At 36.5% G+C, this 22,689-nt stretch overlaps 1 protein-coding gene across 3 annotated transcripts; it reads left to right on the top strand.

The window, feature by feature from the left end:
- The first annotated feature begins 147 nt into the window (after nucleotides 1–147).
- LOC103711509 (kinesin-like protein KIN-4A) lies at nucleotides 148–22,213 on the top strand. Of its 3 annotated transcripts, XR_604775.4 has the most exons (26): nucleotides 149–945; nucleotides 3,297–3,443; nucleotides 3,556–3,705; nucleotides 5,661–5,914; nucleotides 7,189–7,376; nucleotides 7,461–7,585; nucleotides 9,138–9,174; nucleotides 9,621–9,712; nucleotides 9,831–9,944; nucleotides 10,230–10,343; nucleotides 10,532–10,625; nucleotides 10,805–10,920; nucleotides 13,742–13,840; nucleotides 13,920–14,033; nucleotides 14,130–14,246; nucleotides 14,353–14,433; nucleotides 16,485–16,556; nucleotides 18,032–18,125; nucleotides 18,215–18,246; nucleotides 18,345–18,442; nucleotides 18,529–18,624; nucleotides 18,834–19,055; nucleotides 19,708–19,870; nucleotides 21,030–21,185; nucleotides 21,257–21,558; nucleotides 21,709–22,213. XR_604775.4 is itself a non-coding variant. In XM_008797677.4 (25 exons), the coding sequence occupies exons 1-25, from the start codon at nucleotides 823–825 to the stop codon at nucleotides 21,470–21,472; spliced, it is 3,114 nt and encodes a 1,037-aa protein (XP_008795899.1). In that variant the 5' UTR covers nucleotides 148–822; the 3' UTR covers nucleotides 21,473–22,213. The 3 variants fall into 3 exon arrangements, 2 of the variants coding, with proteins under 2 accessions (XP_008795899.1, XP_038985794.1); XM_008797677.4 differs by having other exon boundaries at nucleotides 148–945; nucleotides 21,257–22,213; XM_039129866.1 differs by having other exon boundaries at nucleotides 843–945; nucleotides 3,349–3,443; nucleotides 21,257–22,213.
- The last annotated feature ends 476 nt before the right edge of the window (nucleotides 22,214–22,689 follow it).

The following is a 22,689-nucleotide window of genomic DNA, read 5'->3' as shown; positions in this document are numbered from 1 at the left end:
AGTCTAGAACCGTAGACCCTTGACCGCGCCCAGCACAGCTGGAGCAAACAAAATATTTATAATGATGAATCAAGTAATTCTAAAGCAAGATATTACGTTAAAGATCAAAGAAACAATAGCTATCATTTTCACCGGTTGGTGATAAAGCGAGGGAGATGCCATGTCGTTGTGTAGCAGTGACTGCGGTAAAAGAGAAGAGCACCGCATACCTTCCCCCATGCTCTCTCTTCCTAAGCGCTCACCACCACCTTCATCATCACCGCACCAAATCCTCCATTTTTTTCCTGGTTTTCTCTTCTCAGCAGAAGGCAGAGGAGGGCATTTTGGAAAAGAGTACCCTTGAAGTCTCCTCCTCCTCCCACCACCACCACGACCACGACCACCACCACCACCACCACCTCGTCTTCTACCTTCCCTTAGTTTTTCTTTTCTTGGGGGACTTGCAGTGGAGTCCAAGAAAGAATGATGGCGGTTGTTGCCTCTGCGGTTGCTGTCTCGGCTGTTACCACCACCTCCTCCTGACTGACATCCTCTCACTCTCTCTCTCTCTCTCTCTCTCTCTCTCTCTCTCTCTCTTATTGTCTTCCATCCTTTTCTTCTCCAACAAACCATCCTATCCCAACCCATCCTATCCCCCATTTGTCCCACTCCATCTAGTTCTTGCCCGATTTGCTTCGACCTTCATAGATATCTGGAGCTCCTTGGAAACGAGGGACGAGTCTTCTTCTAGGAAAACAAACTTCGAGTTGTCGTTTCTGTAAATATAAATATATACGGAGGTTTATGGTTGTGAGAGGGTAATTCTGGTCGTTCTTGGTAAAGATGACGATGGAGCACGGGGAGGATTGCTGCGTCAAGGTGGCGGTCCACATTAGGCCGCTCATCGGGGACGAGCGGCTGCAGGGCTGCAAGGATTGTGTCGCCGTTGTCCCCGGGAAGCCGCAGGTTTCTACTTTTTTTACCTTTTCTTGGTGAATTTTTCTTGTGTGCTTTCCCTATCCATTTCAGATCGCATTTATTTTGTTTGGACGAGGTCTTCTTGATTTTTTTAAAAAAAAGATCTGTTTTTTTTTCCTTTGCATTGCTTTTTGATATTAATTAGTGGCTCTTTTGTGCGAATTGTGCTGGAGATCTGTGGTGTTAAGTGGTAAATTAGTGGCAAACTAACTTTGTTTAAAAAGAAAATATGATAAATATGAATGGACAGTTGTTTTGCAAATAGTTTTTTTTCCCCTTTTGTCAATAGATTTGTTCATGGCTTCTCATTTGACATGAATTCGCTGCGATTCCCACTAGAATTGGCTTCTTTTAGATTTATTTATTTATTTTCTTGTTTGCTTTTTTTCTTTTTGCGTGTTGGGGGGGAGGGGGTTGCTCTGCAATGCCTGTTTCTGATTCATTTAATCATGAAAGTTAGAGCAGTGATTTGGTTATATTTCTGTATTTTTGTATTCCCCCTCTGTGCTCTGAATTGTTAAAATCTATTCTAATATTCTTTTCTGATCTTTTTTTTTTTGTGGTAAGTAAGGGAAAAATTCGATTTCGTATAGATTTTAATCTCGTAATCATTGTTCAAACTTCAATCATTCTGTGGATTTCTCAGCTCACTCAAAACTTTCTTCTCTTCTGCACTCCTGATAACCTATTTAAGTTATGCACTTTATGGCGATGAGTGCAAGATTTCGTTCCCAGAGTTCTTTTAGGTTTATCTGGTGAGATTATGAATGTCTTAAGATAGATGGTCGCGAGTTCAATGGCTTTGCAAATTAGGAACGATGATTGAAAAAATTTCAACGTCATATTCATCATTATTTGCAAGCCACATCTTCTACTTCCTCCTTCTGCAGTGTGCTCATCTTTTCTTCCTATTGTAATTATCTTAGTGTTTGCTTCCTATGCTCAAGTAATTTTTGATACTCCTTAGGTGCAAAACGAAAAGCAAGGAAGATGGATTATACATTTTGTATCATAGTCACATTGTCCATAATAAATCATGTGTATGCATTAGAAAAAATGACAGATAAATTAGAAGATAATAGTGATAATAAGAAAGAGATAGGTAGATAAGATTTGTTGTGGCATGTTTCAACAAATAATATAAATTAAAGGAAAAATAGTTATTAGTATCATGCCTCTCTAAATTTGTTGCCCTACATAGACCGATGTATAGAAGTATACATGGGCCAATATATAAAAGACCAGAACTGCACTTTAGGCCTGATCCTCATGTTATCGAATCATAGCCACTCTAATAAGGATCTTGTGTCGGACTCTTTCTTATATATTTCATCAAAATAAGATTTACAGAATTTTCTAAACTTACAAATGTTAAATATATGATATAAAGGCTAACATTTACTGAGAAAACTCTGTTTACTGCTTGAATATTTTCTCTGCATATGTCAGAAGATTGAGCTCACATTTACATGGCATATTTCCAGGATTCTGCTCCTCCATCAATGCAACAATCATGTAGAGTTCAGTCTTAAGAATTCAAATTCATGCCATTTACTCTTTTGCACGTGAATCTGTTTAAGGCAATGTATCTATGCTCTTGAAGTTGCAAATGATGATCTTGTTTTTTTAAAAGAAATGTGTTCCCCCCATGCCTATTGTCTTTTCTTATATCAATACATTGTTTGGCTAAAAGAGACTGATGTCTACTGTTGGTCCGCTGATCATGGCCATTTCATTTAGAAATCTTGTTAGTCACAAATCTAACAAAAGGGTGTCTTTCTGACTGGAGATGCATACTTGGTGGCATGGTTTGGATGTCAAAGCAGATTATATTTTTTTAGCCTTACATGTGCCTAGATGAATGATCTCAGTACATTTTCTAAAGCTGTTTTCTGTTTCTTTTTTCCCATGAATTTCTTGTGTTAAAGTTGCAACATCTCTGTCGACCACTTGTGAAACCTGATGCAATCTTCCTTTAAGCTCAAGTGCTCAACCTTTTGCATCAGTTTCAGGCACACCAGAATTAAGTTTTCCCAAAAATAAAACTCAAATGAGATGCTTGTAAATCTGGCTTATACTGTTATAGCATTAAAAATGGGTGTCAAGAGTAGAAGATGGTGAAGTTATACAGTTAATACTCTGTTACCTTCTGCAAGTATTGTAGGTTTGAAGTTGGACAGTTTCAGTTGGTTTATTGCCATATTTTTTTTTATAAGAGTTTCAAATGTCTTGTGTTATTTATGACAGACTGCTCCCACTGTTATCAATTATTCTACTAGAATTTATCAGATATTGAAATCACTATTAATAGATTTCCACCAAAAACTCCTGATGTGCAGGTCCAAATTGGCACTCATTCTTTTACTTTCGATCATGTATATGGTAGTACAGGTTCTCCATCATCTGTGATGTTTGAAGAATGCATCGCCCCACTTGTTGATGGTTTGTTCCAAGGATACAATGCTACTGTTCTCGCATATGGTCAGGTCAAGTAGTGCAATATCTCATGCTCCCTGCCGGTTCATTCAATATGAACTGTAATATGTCTGTTGCATGTACCCTGATGCCTTGAAACATCTGATTTTTGTAATGTAACAGACGGGTTCAGGGAAAACATACACCATGGGAACTGCATGTAGGGATGGTTCTCAAACTGGACTTATCCCTCAAGTTATGAATGCATTGTTCAACAAGATGGAGACCTTGAAACATCAAGCAGAATTCCAATTGCGTGTGTCATTCATTGAGGTATAAAAATTGCTCCTTGCTGTACCTCTCCCACTTTTGTCTTCTATGTGTTTTCTCAGTTGCTCTCTCTCTATATTTTATATATATATATATATATTCCAGGTACATATTATGTTCTCACATTTGTGATATTTTGTCCTTCCTAAATAAAATATGGAATGTCATTTTATCAGGGCTAAGCATTCATGTCTTTAATGAGCTGGAAAACTTAAAATGTATCCTCAGATGTCTATCTTAAAATGATTGTTTAATGCTCAACATATTGAGTGGGAAACAAATTTTAATTTAATGGTCTGAGCTTTTGGAACGAACAGGTTTGGCTTTTTCTCTTGTTGTTAATCATATTTTTATATTATTTACCATTCTAGACAACATTTGGGTGTTCTTTAAAAATCTTACAGCGCACAACTATTTCCATATATCTAATAGCTCACAGAAGGCTAAATCATAATTTATCTTTCATTTTCTTTTTTCTCTTTCTGGGCATGGTTGAAGGGGAGTGGTGGTGGTTCTGCTGCAGCCAATTGAACAGACATAAGTGAATTAGCTGTACTTGGACTCACCTCCAAATATTAACTACCATCAGTGCTGATGGGCATGTACTTTGTCAGGCCTGTTCTGGCATATGGCATGGCTCTATGCCAGTGCAGGTGTACTGGTGCATGCATGTGTGTGCCAAGTACTGGCACAAGAAGACACACCATGCCAATGCCCAGTCAGAATGGGACTAACATGTGGCACTTAAAACTTTGTTCTAATCACAACTATGAAACAACATTGGCTGCAAAAGGAATTATGTGATTATTCCAGGCCATCTGTTCTGATCATTTCTTGGTGTAGTGTAGTAACATGAAGAACATGATGCAAAAAATATTTATTAGGGGTGAACTCAATCTTTGCATTTCAGGTATAAGATTAGGGACCAAAACTCCTCCATCGTAATTATGTATGCCAAGGTTCAATTAAAAAAAAGAATAAGTCATGCTATCTTTACTTCTTTTGTGTTTTTGCTTTGTGTTTATGGTATGCTCTAGCCTGCAGGATATTATGATAATAATATCCATATTCTTCATTCTTTGAGTTAGTTGGATTACTTGTGGATCTAGTTAGGCAGAGTAAGAGCTGGATGGTTTCAATGCAGTAATCTCATTAGGTACCATGCCTTTTCTTTGAGATTATCAGGCAGGAAAGCTCTATTTGACAGCTTGATTTCTACTGGGCCTTTGCATGAGCTTGTTCATAAACTTCATGATGTGCAAATTGGAAAGAGAGAGACTTCATTTTGATCCACCTACAAAAGTAATTTCTGATAATGAAATTTTTGGGTGATTCATACTTCGCATCTCCTTTATTATATTTATGGCTAAAGCAGACTGCTGGGGCAGTTTAAGCAAACCTTTTTATCATGATCTAGAACATCCACATTGAGATTATTACCTAAGACAATTTGTGTTGTGTCATTGTGATGGTAAAAGAATCCCTTGAAAGCTTGATTAATTAATGAATTCTGATGTGATTCTGGGAATTGTTGCAATTATTTTGCAGCCTTTCTTGCTTTGGAGGATGCCACGAGACAAGTTCACTTTGTTGCCCATATATGGCCTCATTTCCTTTTATGTTTAATTATTCATTAGATATGCGTTTGCCACGTATAGTATAGATATAGGTTGTTGTGCCTATGGTGTTATCTAACCATACATATTTAGCACTTTATGACACTTTCCGGACCTGGCTTTGTATTGCAAGTATTTAAATTTATATTACTGGCACCCAGATTTCATGTTCCTCTGTTGGCCTCTGATATAATTTACTTAATGAGACACTATACACACATTTCCTTTTTTAATTTTTTTTTAGTGATAACAGTTTGATAAATATAAACCTACGGCTATCTTTACTGCACAGACTTTATCTTCTCATACCAAGAATGTTAACCAAAACTTTTGATTGTGAAGATTTTAAAAGAAGAAGTGAGGGATTTGTTGGATCCTGCATCTCCTGGCAAACTTGAGGCTGGCAATGGACATGCGGGGAAGGTAACAGTACCTGGGAAACCTCCAGTACAAATCCGTGAGGCATCAAATGGGGTCATAACACTTGCAGGATCTACTGAAGTTGATGTCCATTCCCAAAAGGAAATGGCTGCTTGTCTAGAGCAAGGTTCACTAAATCGTGCAACTGGAAGTACAAACATGAACAACCAATCAAGGTTAACACCATGCCTGATTTCGTATTATGTTTGGCATACTAAGAGTAAAACACATACGTCATATCTGGAGTGTACTTTGATGCTTTTGTTTTGTTGCTTCTGACTCATTGTGATCAAGTATCTTTTATTGCTATCATTTACATTCAAGAATGACTTAGTACAACTTACTTCTTCAGTCAACCTCCAAAACCATACATGATGTGTTCTTAAATTACAAGCATTATATTCACATATAAAAAAAATTTAAAACTACCATATAAATGGACCTCTTTTTATTGTCAATATTACTTTACCCTCAGGCTTCACTTATTTTTTGTAGAGCACCATTACACCACTCTTACACTTTAATATCCTCTTTTTTTAAGTTCAGAGTATTCATATGAAGTTCAACGTTCTATGTCTACACATTCTCTCCTAAACCTTTGTGGGTCTTCTTTCAATTCACTGCATAAGTGAGAGATCAAGTCCTTGTTCAACAACTTCTGGAAATATCCTTTTCATTATCACCTTTCAATAGGAAAGTCGTCCTCACACTTAATAATGCATATATGGTGCTCTATCTCTTTTATTTCCTGACTCCTATTATATGCTATGTTGTAGATCCCTTTTTCATCAACTGAATTCATGTTACTGTGTAAATTGTCATAGCCTTTGAACTCTTTTCAGTTCTTAACAATTACCACTTCTTAAGGAATGGCCTTTTCCCTCCACCCTGTTGATTTTGCCTTTTAGATGATAAAAGCATCGGTGCCATTTCTTTGTATCCGAACTTCTTACTTTTGCATTTCAAGAACTAAATCTGAATAATAGAATATAATACTAGAATCAATAGATTGTATCCATAATCTGTTGTATATGTTGAAACTTAATCATGATTACTACAATAAGTTAACTTTTCATTACAAATGGCTATCAATCCAACTCCAGTATTCCTTTTCTTCATATGCAGTTGATTATCATATTTTTATCGTGTACATGAGTGGAAAGGAAACAAAGTAGGCCTAAAGGCACCATAAAAGATTATGGTACCTAAAACGCTTGATAGTACAAATTGGTGACAAAAATACAGCAAACAATCTTTTGTTATAATGAAAATAATTTAATTTAATTTCCATCTATATGGAAATGTATTTTTCAAGTCAGCTAACAAGATTAGAAGATCCTTGTTGTCAAAGCTGTTAAATAGATTTTATTTTCCCATTTTAAAATGTATGGTTGTGCTCCACTTCACTACTGCTTTTAATGTCTTGTTTTGGATATCTATTCTGTGATAGTCGTTCCCATGCCATCTTCACTATCACATTGGAGCAGATGCGGAAACTTGATCCTATTATTACTGCTGATGGTGTCCCAATTGAGGATATGTCTGAAGATTTTCTATGTGCAAAGCTCCATCTAGTAGATCTTGCTGGATCAGAGCGGGCTAAGCGAACAGGTTCAGATGGTCTTCGATTCAAGGAAGGTAGTTTATTCTTTCCTTCATTTGTTTAAACCACTGCTTAAATTTAAGAAAATTCACTTAATGACATCTGCTTTCTTATTTCAGGGGTTCATATTAACAGAGGGCTTCTAGCTCTTGGAAATGTCATAAGTGCTCTCGGGGATGAGAAAAAGAGGAAAGAAGGAGCCCATGTTCCTTATCGTGACAGCAAACTTACTCGACTCTTGCAGGTTGAATCATATTCTATTTAAATTATAATCATGATGATTGATGTGTGGGCCTGTGGCCTATTATTTTAATAGGATAACAACTAGTGAATGTTTGTTATAACACATGGATAATTATCAGGGTGCTGAACTATATATACTCTAGTTTGAGACAATTTGGAGTTTGAAACAAAGAAATGATTGCAGAGGGGTGTACGTTTTTAAGGGACAATACAATTGTATCGGCGAAATTTGAATTTTATTAAGTCTATCCACTAGCACAATCAGGAAGAAGCAACCTTGGCATTTAATTGTTATGTTTACATTGCTGAGCTATCACTTATCAGACTCTTATTTGTAGTAATGGCAGAGAATGTTTTTCCTTAGACTAATCATAATGCAGTATCAAGATGGCTGGGCATGCCATGGATCACGGCACAGGGTGCTTTTATGACTTCCCCATGTTTAGAAACTAAAAAAATATGATTTAAGGATTGTGTAAAATGGAGAATTGGATAGTTTGGCTCATTTTTTTGTGAATTCACTAAAACATAGTTGTAACCTTCGAACAAAGAAACTAGTACACTTTTTGTAACAATCCAGGACCTCACCCAAAATGGCTAGCCGGAAGGTATTATTTGGGTTCCTTGATCCTGTATAAGTATCTAAGATCTACCTAGCGAATAACCAATGTAGGACTAAAGACACGCCCGCACGGGTCCTCACATATTTTTCCCCGCCTAGTCACACAGACCAAGGGATTGTTGATCTGAATCTTATAACGGGTAAGATTGCAAAAGGTAGATGGGTCATTGATCCATAATCCATGAATAGTGTCTGAAGACTGGGGAGGGGGAGGAAGAAGAGGAGTCCAGGGAGTTGACTACAGTCGATTGGCATTCATATCTGAACTCAAAACTCTGATTACCTTTATCATCTTTAAATCTTGAATCTAAAGTAAAAAATCTTGACATGGTCCAACATCTCTCCAGTGATTACAACCCCAAACATACTCTTTAGTCATGAATTTTAAAATAAAAACCCAGCAACATTTGGACTTCCAGCAGCTCAGCACTAATTGATTACTCTTGTTTCTGTTCATAAGTATCCCGTGCTGCTTGACTGTACGATAAACGTACACAGCCTGATAGAGTGGTGCCTTCGTTCTAGCAGCAGCTCTCTTTTGTAGGCTATAATGATTACACATCAGATTTCCAGGTCACATTTTCTGCATGGATTTGGGCTCATCTGTATCCTGATTAATTGTTGCTGTCTGATATACCTTGCATCAGTCTGTTTCCACACCAAGCATACAGCATATAATGTTGGTGTGTTTTCTAGGTGGCTAAAATTGGAGTACTTAGTCTAACAGGATGACTATAGTGAATATAGACATATCTGTAAAAATAAAAAAAGAAAAAAATAAATTGAAGAAAAAAGAAAAGAAAAGAAAAACAATGAAGGGAGAAAAGAATGACCTCATCCTTCTCCAGCTGAAGTTCTTTTGATAATTAGAATGCCTAAGTAAAAAGAATCATATTTCTTCTGTCTAATTATTTATCTACCTTTTTGGCAGGACTCACTTGGTGGAAACAGCAGGACTGTCATGATAGGTAACACATTTTGCCACCAAGTGTTCTTAATGGTTATATTTATTATCTTTAACTGTGCCTTTGAAAGCCGTGCAAACTTATGGCTCCCTCATTCATCTCATGATTTGGAAAAGGCAGGTTCAATGACAATTTTTTCATGTTATTTTGATTGATATATTTTATTGATATATAATCATGATAATATGATTGTTCTGTCTTTGCCGAATGGCCAAAGAGAACCACAGTTTCAACTGTATCCCCTTTTTCCTCTGCTCTTTAGTGCTTTCCAGTTGTAGCTAGAAGCTGCTGTACTAATTAATGATGTTAATCAGCCAATTATTGTTTGTATTGTAAGTATAGGTATGTTGGCTGCTGCATGAACTATATTATGAAAAAAATGCTATAAAAAGCTTCTCTTTGTTTTCCTTCCATCTACTGTCTAACTGTGTTATCCCATCTTCTTCCAGCCTGTATCAGCCCCGCAGATATTAATGCAGAGGAAACCCTTAACACACTGAAATACGCTAATCGTGCTCGCAACATTCAAAATAAGCCCATTGTGAGTCTATAAAGGACAATATATCTAATGAAGCAATTGCTACCTTGCTTGCAGAAATTGATGTTCTTGTTTTCTCTTATGCATGCGCATATCTGCTTATATTAGTTTCCTTTTCCAGGTTAACAGAAATCCAATATCAGATGAAATGCAAAGGATGCGTCAGCAAATTGAATATTTGCAGGCAGAGCTACTTTGTGCTCGTGGGGGAGGAGCCGCATCTGATGGAATTCAGGTAACAATTTTTTTCTACAGCAGCACAACTCTAAGGATCATTGCCAAATTCCTGGTCAGGGTAGTTTTTGGCAGGAGAGGGTCTGTGGAACCTTGAAGACCAGTTGGAGAGTAGGATGTCTATTTTGTAGGTTGCAGACTAAGCTCATGCTACCAATGAGGCAACCCTTCATATAAATATATGCTCATGCATGCATATGTATATGTATGCATGCATGTACATGTATATGTATATTCTAAGAATTCTTTTGCATGTATTAACTTTTTAGTGTATTTATATATGTAGGCTCTGAAGGAAAGAATTTCTTGGCTGGAATCTACCAATGATAATCTTTGTAGGGAACTCTATGAGTATCGCAGTCATTTTGCTCACACCGAACATTGTGAAACAGATGTTCAAGTACAGTACTTAGTACTTTCTGTTTATTTATTTTTTCTAATCTGAATTTCTCAAGCTTTGACATATTTATTTTATTTAATTACCCATTTCAATCAAGTTAATGACTCTTCTATGTATGTTCATAATATAGAGGAGCTTCATTAATTGTATAGATGGCTTAAAATTCTGCTTTATGCTTAATATTTCAGAAAGGTGGAAACTGTTTTGTGAAAGCAGAAGGGCTGAAGAGGAGCCTGAAGAGTATGGACTCATTTGACTACCAAATGGATGAAACCCTAAGAGGCAATTATCTGGTTGCACTTGACATGTTAAACAGGCTATCACTTATCTTGTGTTTGGTTTTCTAAGTCTGTATTCATTGGAGATATGTGGAATTCAGTGCAAGTACATTCTTTTTGTGTTGCTGCAAATTGATGGTTTTCAGTTCATAACTTGGTATGCAAATTTCTGCTAATCATCAGGCGATAATTCCAAGGAAATTGATGAAGAAGCAGCGAAAGAATGGGAACATACAATGTTGCAAGACACTATGGGCAAGGAATTGAATGAGCTAAATAGGCGATTGGAACAGAAAGAGGTGATTTAAGAATTCCAGCAAACATCTGGATTATTTATGCTGTTTTTTTTTTTGTTAAAAAACCTTCGAAGTGCATGAACTAGTTAAAGTCATGTCTTAAAATGTTCAGGTATGATTTTGGTTACAATTCATGGAGTAAATTTCGTGCAAAGATTTTGAAATATGAAATGGAATGCCATATTCTTGTTTGGATGTGAATTTCATTAGGCAAATGCTATGATAATGCACATTTGATGATTTCACGAAAAAATTTCCATATATGGTGCGAAACCTTTAGCATTCCAAGTCCGACATGTCTTGTGCATGGCATTTCATTCCTATTTTTAAATCCATTTAGAAAATTTCTAGTGTTTAGTTCGAATAGAAGTTCACTCTATATTATTCTACGGTATACAGCCAAATAAATCAGCATTTTACTGAAGATGTTATGTTTTGAAATAAAATGATAGGAAAACTTTACTGTCGCTAAGAACCTTAAGGTCTTCTTAGATAAAATTATGACATTGTTTAAGATTGATAAGGTTTATACTTCAGAGTTTACACTATCTCCCGACATATTACTGATTATAGAATTGCATTACCAGGCACCAGCATAACAATTTGCACTCATGTATGCATTTGTTATTTTTCTTTTTGCTTGTCTGCCTCCATATTATGGGTACAAGAATTATTTTTTTGCTTTACAATTTTTATGTTTTATATTGACAATTATGATAGTCTGAAGGGAAATTTGGTCTTGATGCTCTACTTAAATGGTAGATTTTCAAATGATCCATAAACTAACAGACTTTTTTGAAGTCCCACATCTAATAATATGAAAGTGAGAGTTGTACCCTAGCCTCAAGATATATATGAATCAGATGAATGCAACAATCTTTTGAGTTCCCAATGGCTTCTATATGGTTGCTTGGATACTAAATGACTGCCTAGCAATTCCAAGCATAGATGTTTTGATGTGAAATGTTCTGGAATATACATATGGCAAGCAAAGTTGTAGAAACTGCCAGGTCCTATGATGGATATATTTGCAAACACATACTTTGCAGATGGGGGGCTGGCGTGATGTTTGGATAAAACTGCCACAGTTGCATGCACTAATTAAACAGATAAATTGATATTATAAAGTGTCATGCCAATTGAAACGATATAATAGTGCAATCCAAATATGAAACATCTTCTTTTTCTGATGTATATTTTGATCTCTGTAAGTTTATATCTGCCCGTTGAAGATGAAGCCTTGCATTTATATTTTGATCAGCTATTTATCAAGTTAAAAATATGATATTTATTTACTATACCTTTCAATAAAATATGTGATCTGGGAGATACCCCCATGGACGCACCCCTCCAATGCAAGATATCCTACTTTTGAAACTTGGGAGGTGAACCCCATGTATTTGGAGTTGGATAACTTTAGCTGGATGTCCTCCCCACTCTCCTCTTTTTCTAAAAAAAATGCTAAAGGATACTTGTAATAGCATATTACACAAGTGGCATAAATAGGAAGAGTAACGAAAGTTTTAAGCACTCTGTTTGACTTCTATTTCTGAATATAACAAGCTCTAGATCATCTTCCAATTTTGATGCCGAACCAAATCCAGGAACAACGGCTGCAGCGGCGACAATGCACTCCTGGGATGACTACCGTGTGTTGTAACTTTAAAATGGAAACAGAACAAGAGGGAGAAGAGAAGGAGGAAGAAGAGGAGAAGGGAAGGAGGAAGAAAGGAGGGAAAGACGTGAGGGAAAATTCTTAATCCTTCATTAAAACCCTAATCATGAAAATAGTCCCCTATATATAGGGCCAAATAAACGCAATTAACATAAAACCCCCTTACACAAAAATAACTCCTAATAAGCCCACAAATAACACAAATAAGCCCTAAAATGCAAACAAGCCCAGAAATAAAAATAAAATAAATATGCAAATAAACGGGTCTGACTCAATCCGGGGGCTCAGGATTATCTGGATGAAGGGCTCTGATGTCCCCATCAAATTTCTCACTCGTCATAGGGTTTGTTAGTTCTCTATTCAAATGTATGCATAATCAAGCACAGTTTTGGAGGTAACATAGATGTTTCCTAGACTGATACTTCTGTTGATACAGAAGGATTGATAAAAAGTTCTGATGGACAAATGATTGCAAGTTTCTGTATTAGGATCAAGTCGAAGAGATCTGCATTGCTAAGTAAAATAAAAAAATCTTGGATTATTAAGTTACTTAATAAAACTTGGATTTGTGAGAAGATTTGTAAGGTACCAGATTTCAGGTTATATGTCGCGCAGACATAAGGAGTAAAACTCTAGAGGGCTTATCCTGCTTTCCTGGGTTTCCATGATCTCATGAAGTAATGAATGATACCAAGATGGCTCTAGTAAGCGTTGCTAGCAAGCATAACAGACTTTCAGGTAACTTAAGCTGGAAATAGGCAGGAAGTTTTCTGTGATATAAAATAAGAGAAGTTAAGAAAATCTTGTGTACTTTAGAAAGTAACATATCTATCTGCAGTTTGAGATTGAAGTTCTGTTAGTTTTCCCCATCAATTAAAGGTACAACGACAAAAAAAAAACTAACTCTTAAACCTGCAAACCCTTCCATTATCTATTAGATTATTTACAATCTTCTCTTGTTCCTGTGTTGTTTTCCATTCAATTTTTATACTCTGCTATGCTAGCAAAGACATTTTGCTCTTCCTATCAGACGTATATTTATGCAACTTCTGACCAGATGTTGTCCAAAGAAATTCAATTAAATGAATTACTAATATTTTCAGCTCCTTTTCTTTTTTCTCATTGCCAATATTTTGTCTCATTCTGCAGTCGGAGATGAGAATGGTTGGAGGATTTGACACTCTTGCTCTTAAGCATCATTTTGGGAAGAAGCTCATGGAGCTTGAAGAGGAGAAGAGGATAGTGCAGGTTGATTAGTATTTGGTTTTAAGTCATTTATTTTTCTTTCTTTTCCTGTTATGTCTAAACTTGGGGGGCATAATTTCAGCAAGAGAGGGATAGATTATTGGCTGAAGTAGAAAGCCTTGCTGCTTCCTCTGATGGGCAAGCACACAAGTTGCCAGATATCCACCTACAGAAGTTAAAGTCCCTTGAAGCACAGGTGAACATAGTGGGCATTTTATGGCTGAAAGGTTTAACACTCCTTTGCGCACTAAATGATCCCCAGGGTTTTTTTTTTTTTTTTTCCTTTTCCCAGATTTCAGAACTTAAGAAGAAACAAGAAAACCAAGTTCAGCTTTTAAAGCAAAAGCAAAAGAGTGATGAAGCAGCAAAGAAGCTCCAAGATGAAATTCAATTTATTAAGGCACAAAAGGTTGTTGCTTCAACCATTCATCTTATATCATTGTCATTCTCATCCATATTATTCTAACTTATTGGCGTTCTGTTTAGCTGCTGCTTATTGTTTCTAATACTTTCAGGTTCAATTACAACACAAGATAAAACAAGAGGCAGAACAGTTTCGTCTGTGGAAGGCTTCTCGGGAAAAGGAACTTCTGCAGGTGTTTCATTTCTTTCATTAGTTGTACTTCTTGGATTATGTACAGCATCATGAAGCATTTCATCAAGCAATAGTTATTGAAATATGAACCAATAGAACCTGCATCAGATTTTTCTCACATGTTGATGGGTGGTTTTGATTTGAAGCTACTAAGCATTTTCATCTGGAACTACCATCTTGTATAAATATATACTTTTTTCTTTTTTACGGGAAGGACCTGGACGATGATATTCTATTGATCGAACATTGTTGAACTTTTTGACGAATATCTTAATGTTTTAGATTTAATGAGGAAAACAAGCAATTTATATTACTTTTATTATACAAAACTTATGTTGTATCCGTTATGTATTCTATTCATTGTTGGTTGGAAAAATTATGCTATATGCTCTAATACATTGTCTTACGTTTGTGGATGTTCATGATTTTTGGCATCACCATGATGCCACCTACTTGCATGTTTTCTGATTCAAAAGTTGCATTAGTCATATTATCGTTGTTAACATTTTATTGCATGTTTGTATTGTGGTGATAGCCTTTCGTCAAGAGTGTATCAAAGATATTTGATTTATAATTCTTTTTTTTTCCACCTCATCATCTCTACTATCATTGCCACACCTTTTTATATTTTCAATAAATCTGCAAGTTCTTGAGGTAGACTTTCCAATCCTGCCACATTTTAATTAAATTTGTTGAAAATGGGAATGAGTCCACAAGTTCGCTCCAGGCGGATGAATTCTTGTTTTCTTATATTGTGATGGCATGAGAACTTATGCTTAAAGTTTCCATGTATTCATCTGAAGGAGTAACATCTTCATATATATGTGAAGAACCCTGGTTGCACACTCTCTTTACCATAAATTTTCATAGCTATCCGGAGAGTTTACTTGGTTACTGCTCATTCAGCTAATTAGACTTCTAAATCCCATACTCAGCTCGGTGTTATCATTAGAAGGTCCAAATTTGCTATGATGCCCTATTACAGCTTTTTGTTAGTTTGGTGTTGTATTATTATTGGTACTTAGAACACCACTCAATTGGCTGGATGGTTGGTGTTGCCACCTTCAGTCCATTTATATCATACTATTTCTTTGACGATATTCCCTTTTTGCAATGAAGTGAGAATTGATAATGAGACTGAAGCTCAAGTGGGAAATAAGGAGTTGCATTGGCATTGTTGCCAGTTTTCTAGTTTTTTGTTATTTTTATTTTTGATATTTTGAAAACAAAAACATGCTAGGTAGTGACAGATATTTTTCCCTTTTTTAGCAGAAAACAATAAAATAATTTTGTTGATCGTAGTGGTGGTAATCGATTCCTGTGGCATTGCTGGTGGTGGTGCAGTGGCTGCATTGATGGTGGTAGTAATGATCATGGTAGTACTAGCAGTGGCAGTGGTGGTTGTTGTCATAATGATGGGCATTTGTGGTAGATGGCGGCGGCGATGGCCAGAAGTGCCAGTCGAATGGTGCTGATGGTGTTGGTGGTGATTGTAAACATGGTGCTAGTTGTCGCGGTGGTATCAGTGATGGCGGTAGAGCTGGTGGGTGATGGCAGTGCCAGTGGAGTAGTGGTGGTGATGGTGATAGTGGTGGCAGAGGAGGTTGTTGTATGGGGGTTTTGTTTTTAAAAGCAAAAATAAAAAATCATTCAGAAATTTCAGAAATTGCAGGGACTTTTCTTGAAAGAACATTACAATGAGCAGTCTGTGACTTGGTTTGCACTTTTTCTGTTTCAAAAGCAGAAAACAAGAAACATACCAAACAGAAGCCTAAGTTATCTAGTGTTTCTAATGATTTATGTGTGTTAGCATTATTTTGTTGAAACTGTATCATATAGTTACTATTGTGTGGTTGACAATTGGCATGTTATTCTTAAATTCATTTCAGCAGCATATCATGTGGCTTACCATCTTTGTTTTCAACTTCTACCATTGTTTCTGTTATGAAAACTAGCAATTTTAACCCTCTTGCTTATTGTTTATTTTCAGTGAAATTTTCAGATTTCTTTGGATCTTGTGACAGTTTGATTTTGATTCTTTTCCTCATGCAGTTAAGGAAAGAGGGGAGGAGAAATGAGTATGAACGACATAAACTTCAGGCATTGAATCAGCGACAGAAATTGGTACATATATCTATATTATACTCTTGTTATTTTGCTGAAAGCATTTTATGATTAATGAAAACAATATTATGTAAGTTTCTTTTGATGCCCTCCAAAAATCAGTTGCTAAATTCGTGATTTTTTTGGTTTCCGGGCTTTCGATTATCTTAATTTGTTTTTACTCTAGAAGATGATCCAGCAGCTGATAGGTGATATATTCCTTCAAAGTCTGCGTTCATTTATGAATAGAAGCAGAGATTAATTGGACTAACATTTTTGCTATAGATGCTAATGTATGCTATATTGAACACTGGATTAGCTTGATAGAAACACAAGAACTGAAAAGCCTTAATTTTTAATTTTTCATACTAAAACCTGTCATTCTATTTGAGCTCATAAGTTCATACAGCAGAGACAAAAGTACTTGCCCAAGGTACGCTATACCGGCCTGAACCGGGCGGTGGGAAGCATACCGTACCATGCCGGTTCGGTATCGGTACCTGGTACAGATGACGTTCCGATACTCAGTATGTAAAAAATCTTCATATCGTACCATATCGATACTGTGCTAGTGTGGCACCAGTATAGGCTCCGATACCGAGACGGCAAATCTTGATTTAGCGCATCCTTTAGAGACTTTGCGCGACTAGGATGGGCCAAGAGCCCACTAACCAAGCCATTCCCCAACCCTCATCTTCAAATATATGCGACTATGAGGATTTGAACCTGCAATTTTCAGCTAGAAATTCCAACCAGCTCATCCATGCGCTGTGCATGAATCATATAATTTTTATTATACAGCACCGGCATGGTGTATAAGAGAACAAAAACGCCATCTCTGTCAGCTTATTGGGGGTGTGTACATTTAACAGTCCTTGGTCGTTATTGCCTTATTGTTCTACATGATTATATAGCTTACTAAATGTTTTATTTGCCTGTAATAGCAACTGGTTGATGGGTGACCCTTATGCTGGAAAGTTAATGATAGGTGGTTTTTAACGATCGAGGCAGCTTAGTGTCTTGTCTTCTGTCTGACTAGTTTTGTAGCTGAATTAATATTGGAAAGAAAGGAGCAAGGATGCTGGACTATGTAATTAAGTATAATAAGGATTTAAACATGTAAAAGAAAAGACACTGTAAAGGCATTATTGTCACATAATTGGTTTGAAGAGACTAATGCAATGTGCAGTAGGGGGCAAATGGATGATCTTGGAATGTTGCTGAATGGTTGTAGATCGGTAAGATAAGAATAACATAAAGTGATTCAACGTTAGAATATTCCTAAAATATCAGAATATCACAAGACGAGAGTATGTTTTGACTTGCATACATAAGTGTAGACTTGTAGGAGGTCCATGTTTGTGCATGCATGCACACGTGCATCTGTGTCTGTGCAATAAAAACATATTAAAGTGAATGCTGTGTCATAGGTCTCTCCTGACCTTTAACAGCAATTTATTATTGAAGTTAATCAAGTCTCTAGAATCCATTTACAGGTTCTTCAGAGAAAGACAGAAGAGGCTGCTATGGCTACCAAGAAGTTGAAAGAGTTGCTAGAAGCACGCAAATCCTCAGCACGTGACAACTCTGGTATTTCTAGACATAAAAGAAAAGTTCCGAGTAGACTATTTAGCCTGTGGAGCGTCCAATTCTAATATTGTTTCTTTTATTTTTTCCAGTCACTGGAAATGGTAATTCTCCAGCCAATCAGGTACTGAACTACTGATCCATATAGTTGTTTATATTAAGATGTCTAGTGTCGGACAGAAAGCATACTTAATATATATTAATTTTAATCTTCAAATACAGATCAATGAGAAGTCCTTGCAACGGTGGTTAGATCATGAGCTTGAAGTCATGGTGCATGTGCATGAAGTTCGTGCAGAATATGAGAAGCAAAGTCAAGTGTATGCAATTTTTTTTCTTTCTCCAATCATATTGTTGGCCGGTTTCATTTATGGCTATCCTGATGATATTTATGCTTTTCCATTAGACGAGCTGCATTAGCAGAAGAGTTTGCCTTTTTGAAACAAGAGGAGGCATTATCTGGGGGGCCTAGTCCCCCAAGAGGAAAGAATGGAAATTCTCGGTAACTAACATTATAAACCATAGGGTCCAATTTTTTTCAGTATTTTTGTTATTGTTTTCTTATATATTTGAATTTACATTTTAAGATTGAGTAATCTGGGACAGAGTCTTGTGGTAGTCATAATAGTATTTGAGGAAACTAGGGTTTCAAGCTAGTGTCTTTAAAGGTTAACTTGCTGTTTTTTATTTAATATTCTTGTTCTTGTTCAGGATATCCAATATGCCATCTACTGCAAGGTTAGCAAGAATATCATCACTCGAGAATATGCTGAGCATTTCATCAAACACCCTTGTAGCAATGGCTTCCCAACTTTCAGAGGCAGAGGAACGAGAACGTTCATTTACTGGTCGAGGGAGATGGAATCAGTTGCGATCAATGGGAGATGCAAAGAGCTTGCTTCAATACATGTTTAATGTTGCAGCAGATGCAAGGTCCAACTTCAAGTATTAAACCAGTCATGTGGAGAATTTCTAGTCATCTTGTTGGTTTCTTAATCAAAATAAATTAACTATTTGCTGGTTTTGTGTTTGGTAAGTTGAATCTGTGAAGACTTAATTAGGTCGACTCATCTGAATATCAACAAAAATAACCAGAATGTCAGAAGTTCTAGCAAAAAAAGAATCAGGAGAGAGAAAAATGTTATTCCGTGTTTTGAATTTTTGCCATGTTGGACATGTTTTATAATAATCTTAATTTGAGAACAGGGATTGCTGATGTAGTACTTTTTGAATTGTGGTTTGATGAGGGTGACTTACTACTCAATTAAAAACTAATATTAGAATTTCATCATCACAGAGCCACCATATTTACAGCATGCACATGCAGAAAAGTGAGTAAGAACTTTGGGAAAAATATTTAAAATTATTCTACAGTTAAATTAGGAAATTAGAAAATTTCCTATATTCACCATGCCAATTTGATTGTTTCAAAGTCCTCATTTCTATCTTATGTATTATAACGTAAGCAGTCTTTTTCTTTTTTGCAATATTTGATACTCATCTATAAATATCCATTTCTTTGTTGTTGACTGCTTCTTCATTATCTTGTCAGTCTGTGATATAGTGAATTTATCTTTGGTAACAGGTGCCAGTTGAGGGAGAAGGAAATTGAGATCAAGGAATTGAAAGAGCAGCTGAATGAACTTTCTGGTATCCTCCGCCAGAGTGAAGCGCGGAGAAGGGAAATGGAGAAGCAGCAAAAGCTGAGAGAGCAAGCTGTTGCAGTTGCATTAGCCACATCATCTTTGGTGAGCCTATATGCATACTCTTGGATAAACTTACTATTCCATAGATTAGATCAAGGCAGAATTAATGCTTCATCTCTCACTGTAACCATGAAGGTTAAACTTCTGCAGCCAAAGTCCTGCAGTCATATATAATTTGGAATCTGAAACTTAGATTGGGAGCTTGAATCATGAAAATGAGCACGAGACAAAGTGTGATTCCGGCTTAAGAAAATGATGCACACCTAGAGTTTTGTAGGCTTGGTCTTGTGACTATCTCATATTACCGTAGACTGGAAGCTGGAAGCTGTTGCATAATTTCAAGAGAAAATTCTTTGTAACTTTTTCATCATTTTCATTTTCAAAATTAATGGAAAACTATTGCGATTCAACTAAGGCTACTAAAAACCAAGAAACTATTTGAGCAAGAATAGAAAGACCATGTCATTCCCGCATTTGAATTCACTCATGGAATCCTATGTATTAAGTTTAGTGTACTTGATGCTAAATTATGAGGCAAGTTAACAGATGCCTGCTAGTGTCATATCAACAAGTTCATAACTCGAGGCTTCCGTAATGTGCAAGAATTTAGAAGGCTGTTGGCTTTTCCCCTCTCTTTTTGAGGAAAGGCTGTTTGGCATTTTTATTTTATTTTTTGTATTTTTCTATTAATTGGTTGTTTGGTGTTGATGAAGCATCAGGGATTGCTGAGATTAGAACATTTTCTTAATACAAATAATGAAGACAGTAATAAATTGCGCCTTGAATACTTCTGCAGAAGATTTTTACAATTGGATTGTGCCTTTCCTAAACTGGCATTTCTTGATTCCTCGTGTTTTTTTCTTTTTCCGTCTTCGTTGTGACATCATCTTCCCTATTCAACTAGAAACTTGGACCTATAGATTAGAGGGGCGTAGCATTGTCCATGGGTGGAGACTTTCTGAAAAATGCCTGTTATTTGGGTGTCAAATCAAAGGTTTGATAATCTGGTAATAAACAGTCCAGGACTTACACCTTTTGAGTGGCTGGAGGGATAAAACACACTATTGGACTGAGTTTTCTTTTTTTTTTTGAAGTACAAACAGGTATGTAGTCCTCATGATAAGTCTGTTTGATTCCAAATCAAGCAGTCTTGGATTTGAGTTTTGATCATTCCCTTGAACTTTGATATGATTATTTTCAGGGGAACTCAAATGGTTCACTGAAGCATTGTGCTGATGAATCCAGCACCCCACTATCTCCAGTTGCACTTCCTGCACAGAAGCAACTAAAATACACCGCTGGCATTGCCAATAGCCCAAGCAAAGGGACTGCAACATTCAACAAGCAGCCACTGAAGGTTTGATTCCTGCTCTTGCTATGTCAAACTCAGTTTTCTTGCAGAATGGTTGAGAAATTCTTTGACTGCAGATGGTCCCAATTGGGCATTTATCAATGGGAAAGAAAACGGCAGTAGTAGGAAAAGCTGGAAAGCTTTGGAGATGGAAAAGGAGCCATCATCAGTGGCTCCTACAGTTCAAGTGGAAGTGGCAGAAACCATGGAAATTGTCTGCATGGATCCGGCATAGTGATGAAACAATAATGAGGGCCAGGGCTAGACCGCAGCCTCCTAGAGACAGGATGTGATATGACTTATTCTTTCTTTGTCACACATCAGTTCTCGACCCATACAGCTAACTTCTTTTATAGGGTAACAACACAGCTGAGTGCAAGTAAGCTCTGACAAAAACCCCTTCTTCAAGCTCTTTACTTAGTGAAGCAATCAACTTGTACATGTTTATAGGGTTTTGCTTTAGATGTAAATTCCGACCATACATATCCATGAAAACAATCAAATGCTCAGCCACATGCTTATGTTTCAGTCTCCATCGAAGACGAGATGCCAAAAAGTCCATTTGGAATGTAAAGAGTTTTGCTCGTTGGTGAGAAAAGTGGAAACTTAGTTCGCTTGCTTGGTGTCTTAGTTTGAATGCATGGAAGCATCTTGTAAAGTGATTCTGGTGCTGCCACCTTCCTCAAAGAATTGTTAAGTTGAGCCAAAGGGATTGATGGATCTAGCAATTTACAATTGGAGGAGGTGTCATTGCTTATTATTTCCCCAGTTATTCTATTACTGAATCAAAGAAATTTGAATACTTAAATATTTTGGCCATTATGGCTTGTTTTGAGTTTTTTGTAACGCTTGTCTATTCTTCTGAGGGTGGGAAGCTATTTTTGTGATCTGTGTATTAACTACCTTTTTCGATTGTCCACGTTGAAAGGCTTTGCTCCCCATCCATCTCTTTTAATTGTTTGTATCGCAGGAACATGTGATAAATATTTTTCTTTTTGTTGTTCCTTTTGTGAATTAAGATGGGCTTTGATTGACCCCCCTGTTCTAAGCCATGACGAATGAAATAACGTGTTTTGCTAAGCATATGACACTGTGAATGCAGCTCGGATTCATTCCATATAAAATAATAAAAGCTCAGTTTATAGAGACACAGCACCTCTTATATATTCTACTCAGGTTTATTGATTTCATAGTTTGTCAGCGTTAGATTTGTGATTGAAATCAAGCTGAAATTACTGATGATGAGGTGGTCTTCTGGAGTTCGGGGCCAATATCTCCGGAGTCACTTAAAAAAAACTAGTGAGTTACTGACAGCATTTTGTAGAAGTCTGGTACTGACCTTTGGAAACTGAAATAAATGCTACAAAGTTTATTTTAACCGAAAACATGCATTTCTCCAACAGCTGAATTATGCTGCAGAGTCTTTAATCTGCCTATTGTGAAGGAATGGGTTATATGGGATTGGGTACTGTTATCTAGCCAAGTCTCAGGAGTAAGAGCCAGACTGAGA

Source organism: Phoenix dactylifera, chromosome 1 (genome assembly GCF_009389715.1).
Source record: "Phoenix dactylifera cultivar Barhee BC4 chromosome 1, palm_55x_up_171113_PBpolish2nd_filt_p, whole genome shotgun sequence".
NCBI classification, from domain to species: domain Eukaryota; kingdom Viridiplantae; phylum Streptophyta; class Magnoliopsida; order Arecales; family Arecaceae; genus Phoenix; species Phoenix dactylifera.
This window is presented reverse-complemented; position numbering and strand designations above follow the sequence as displayed.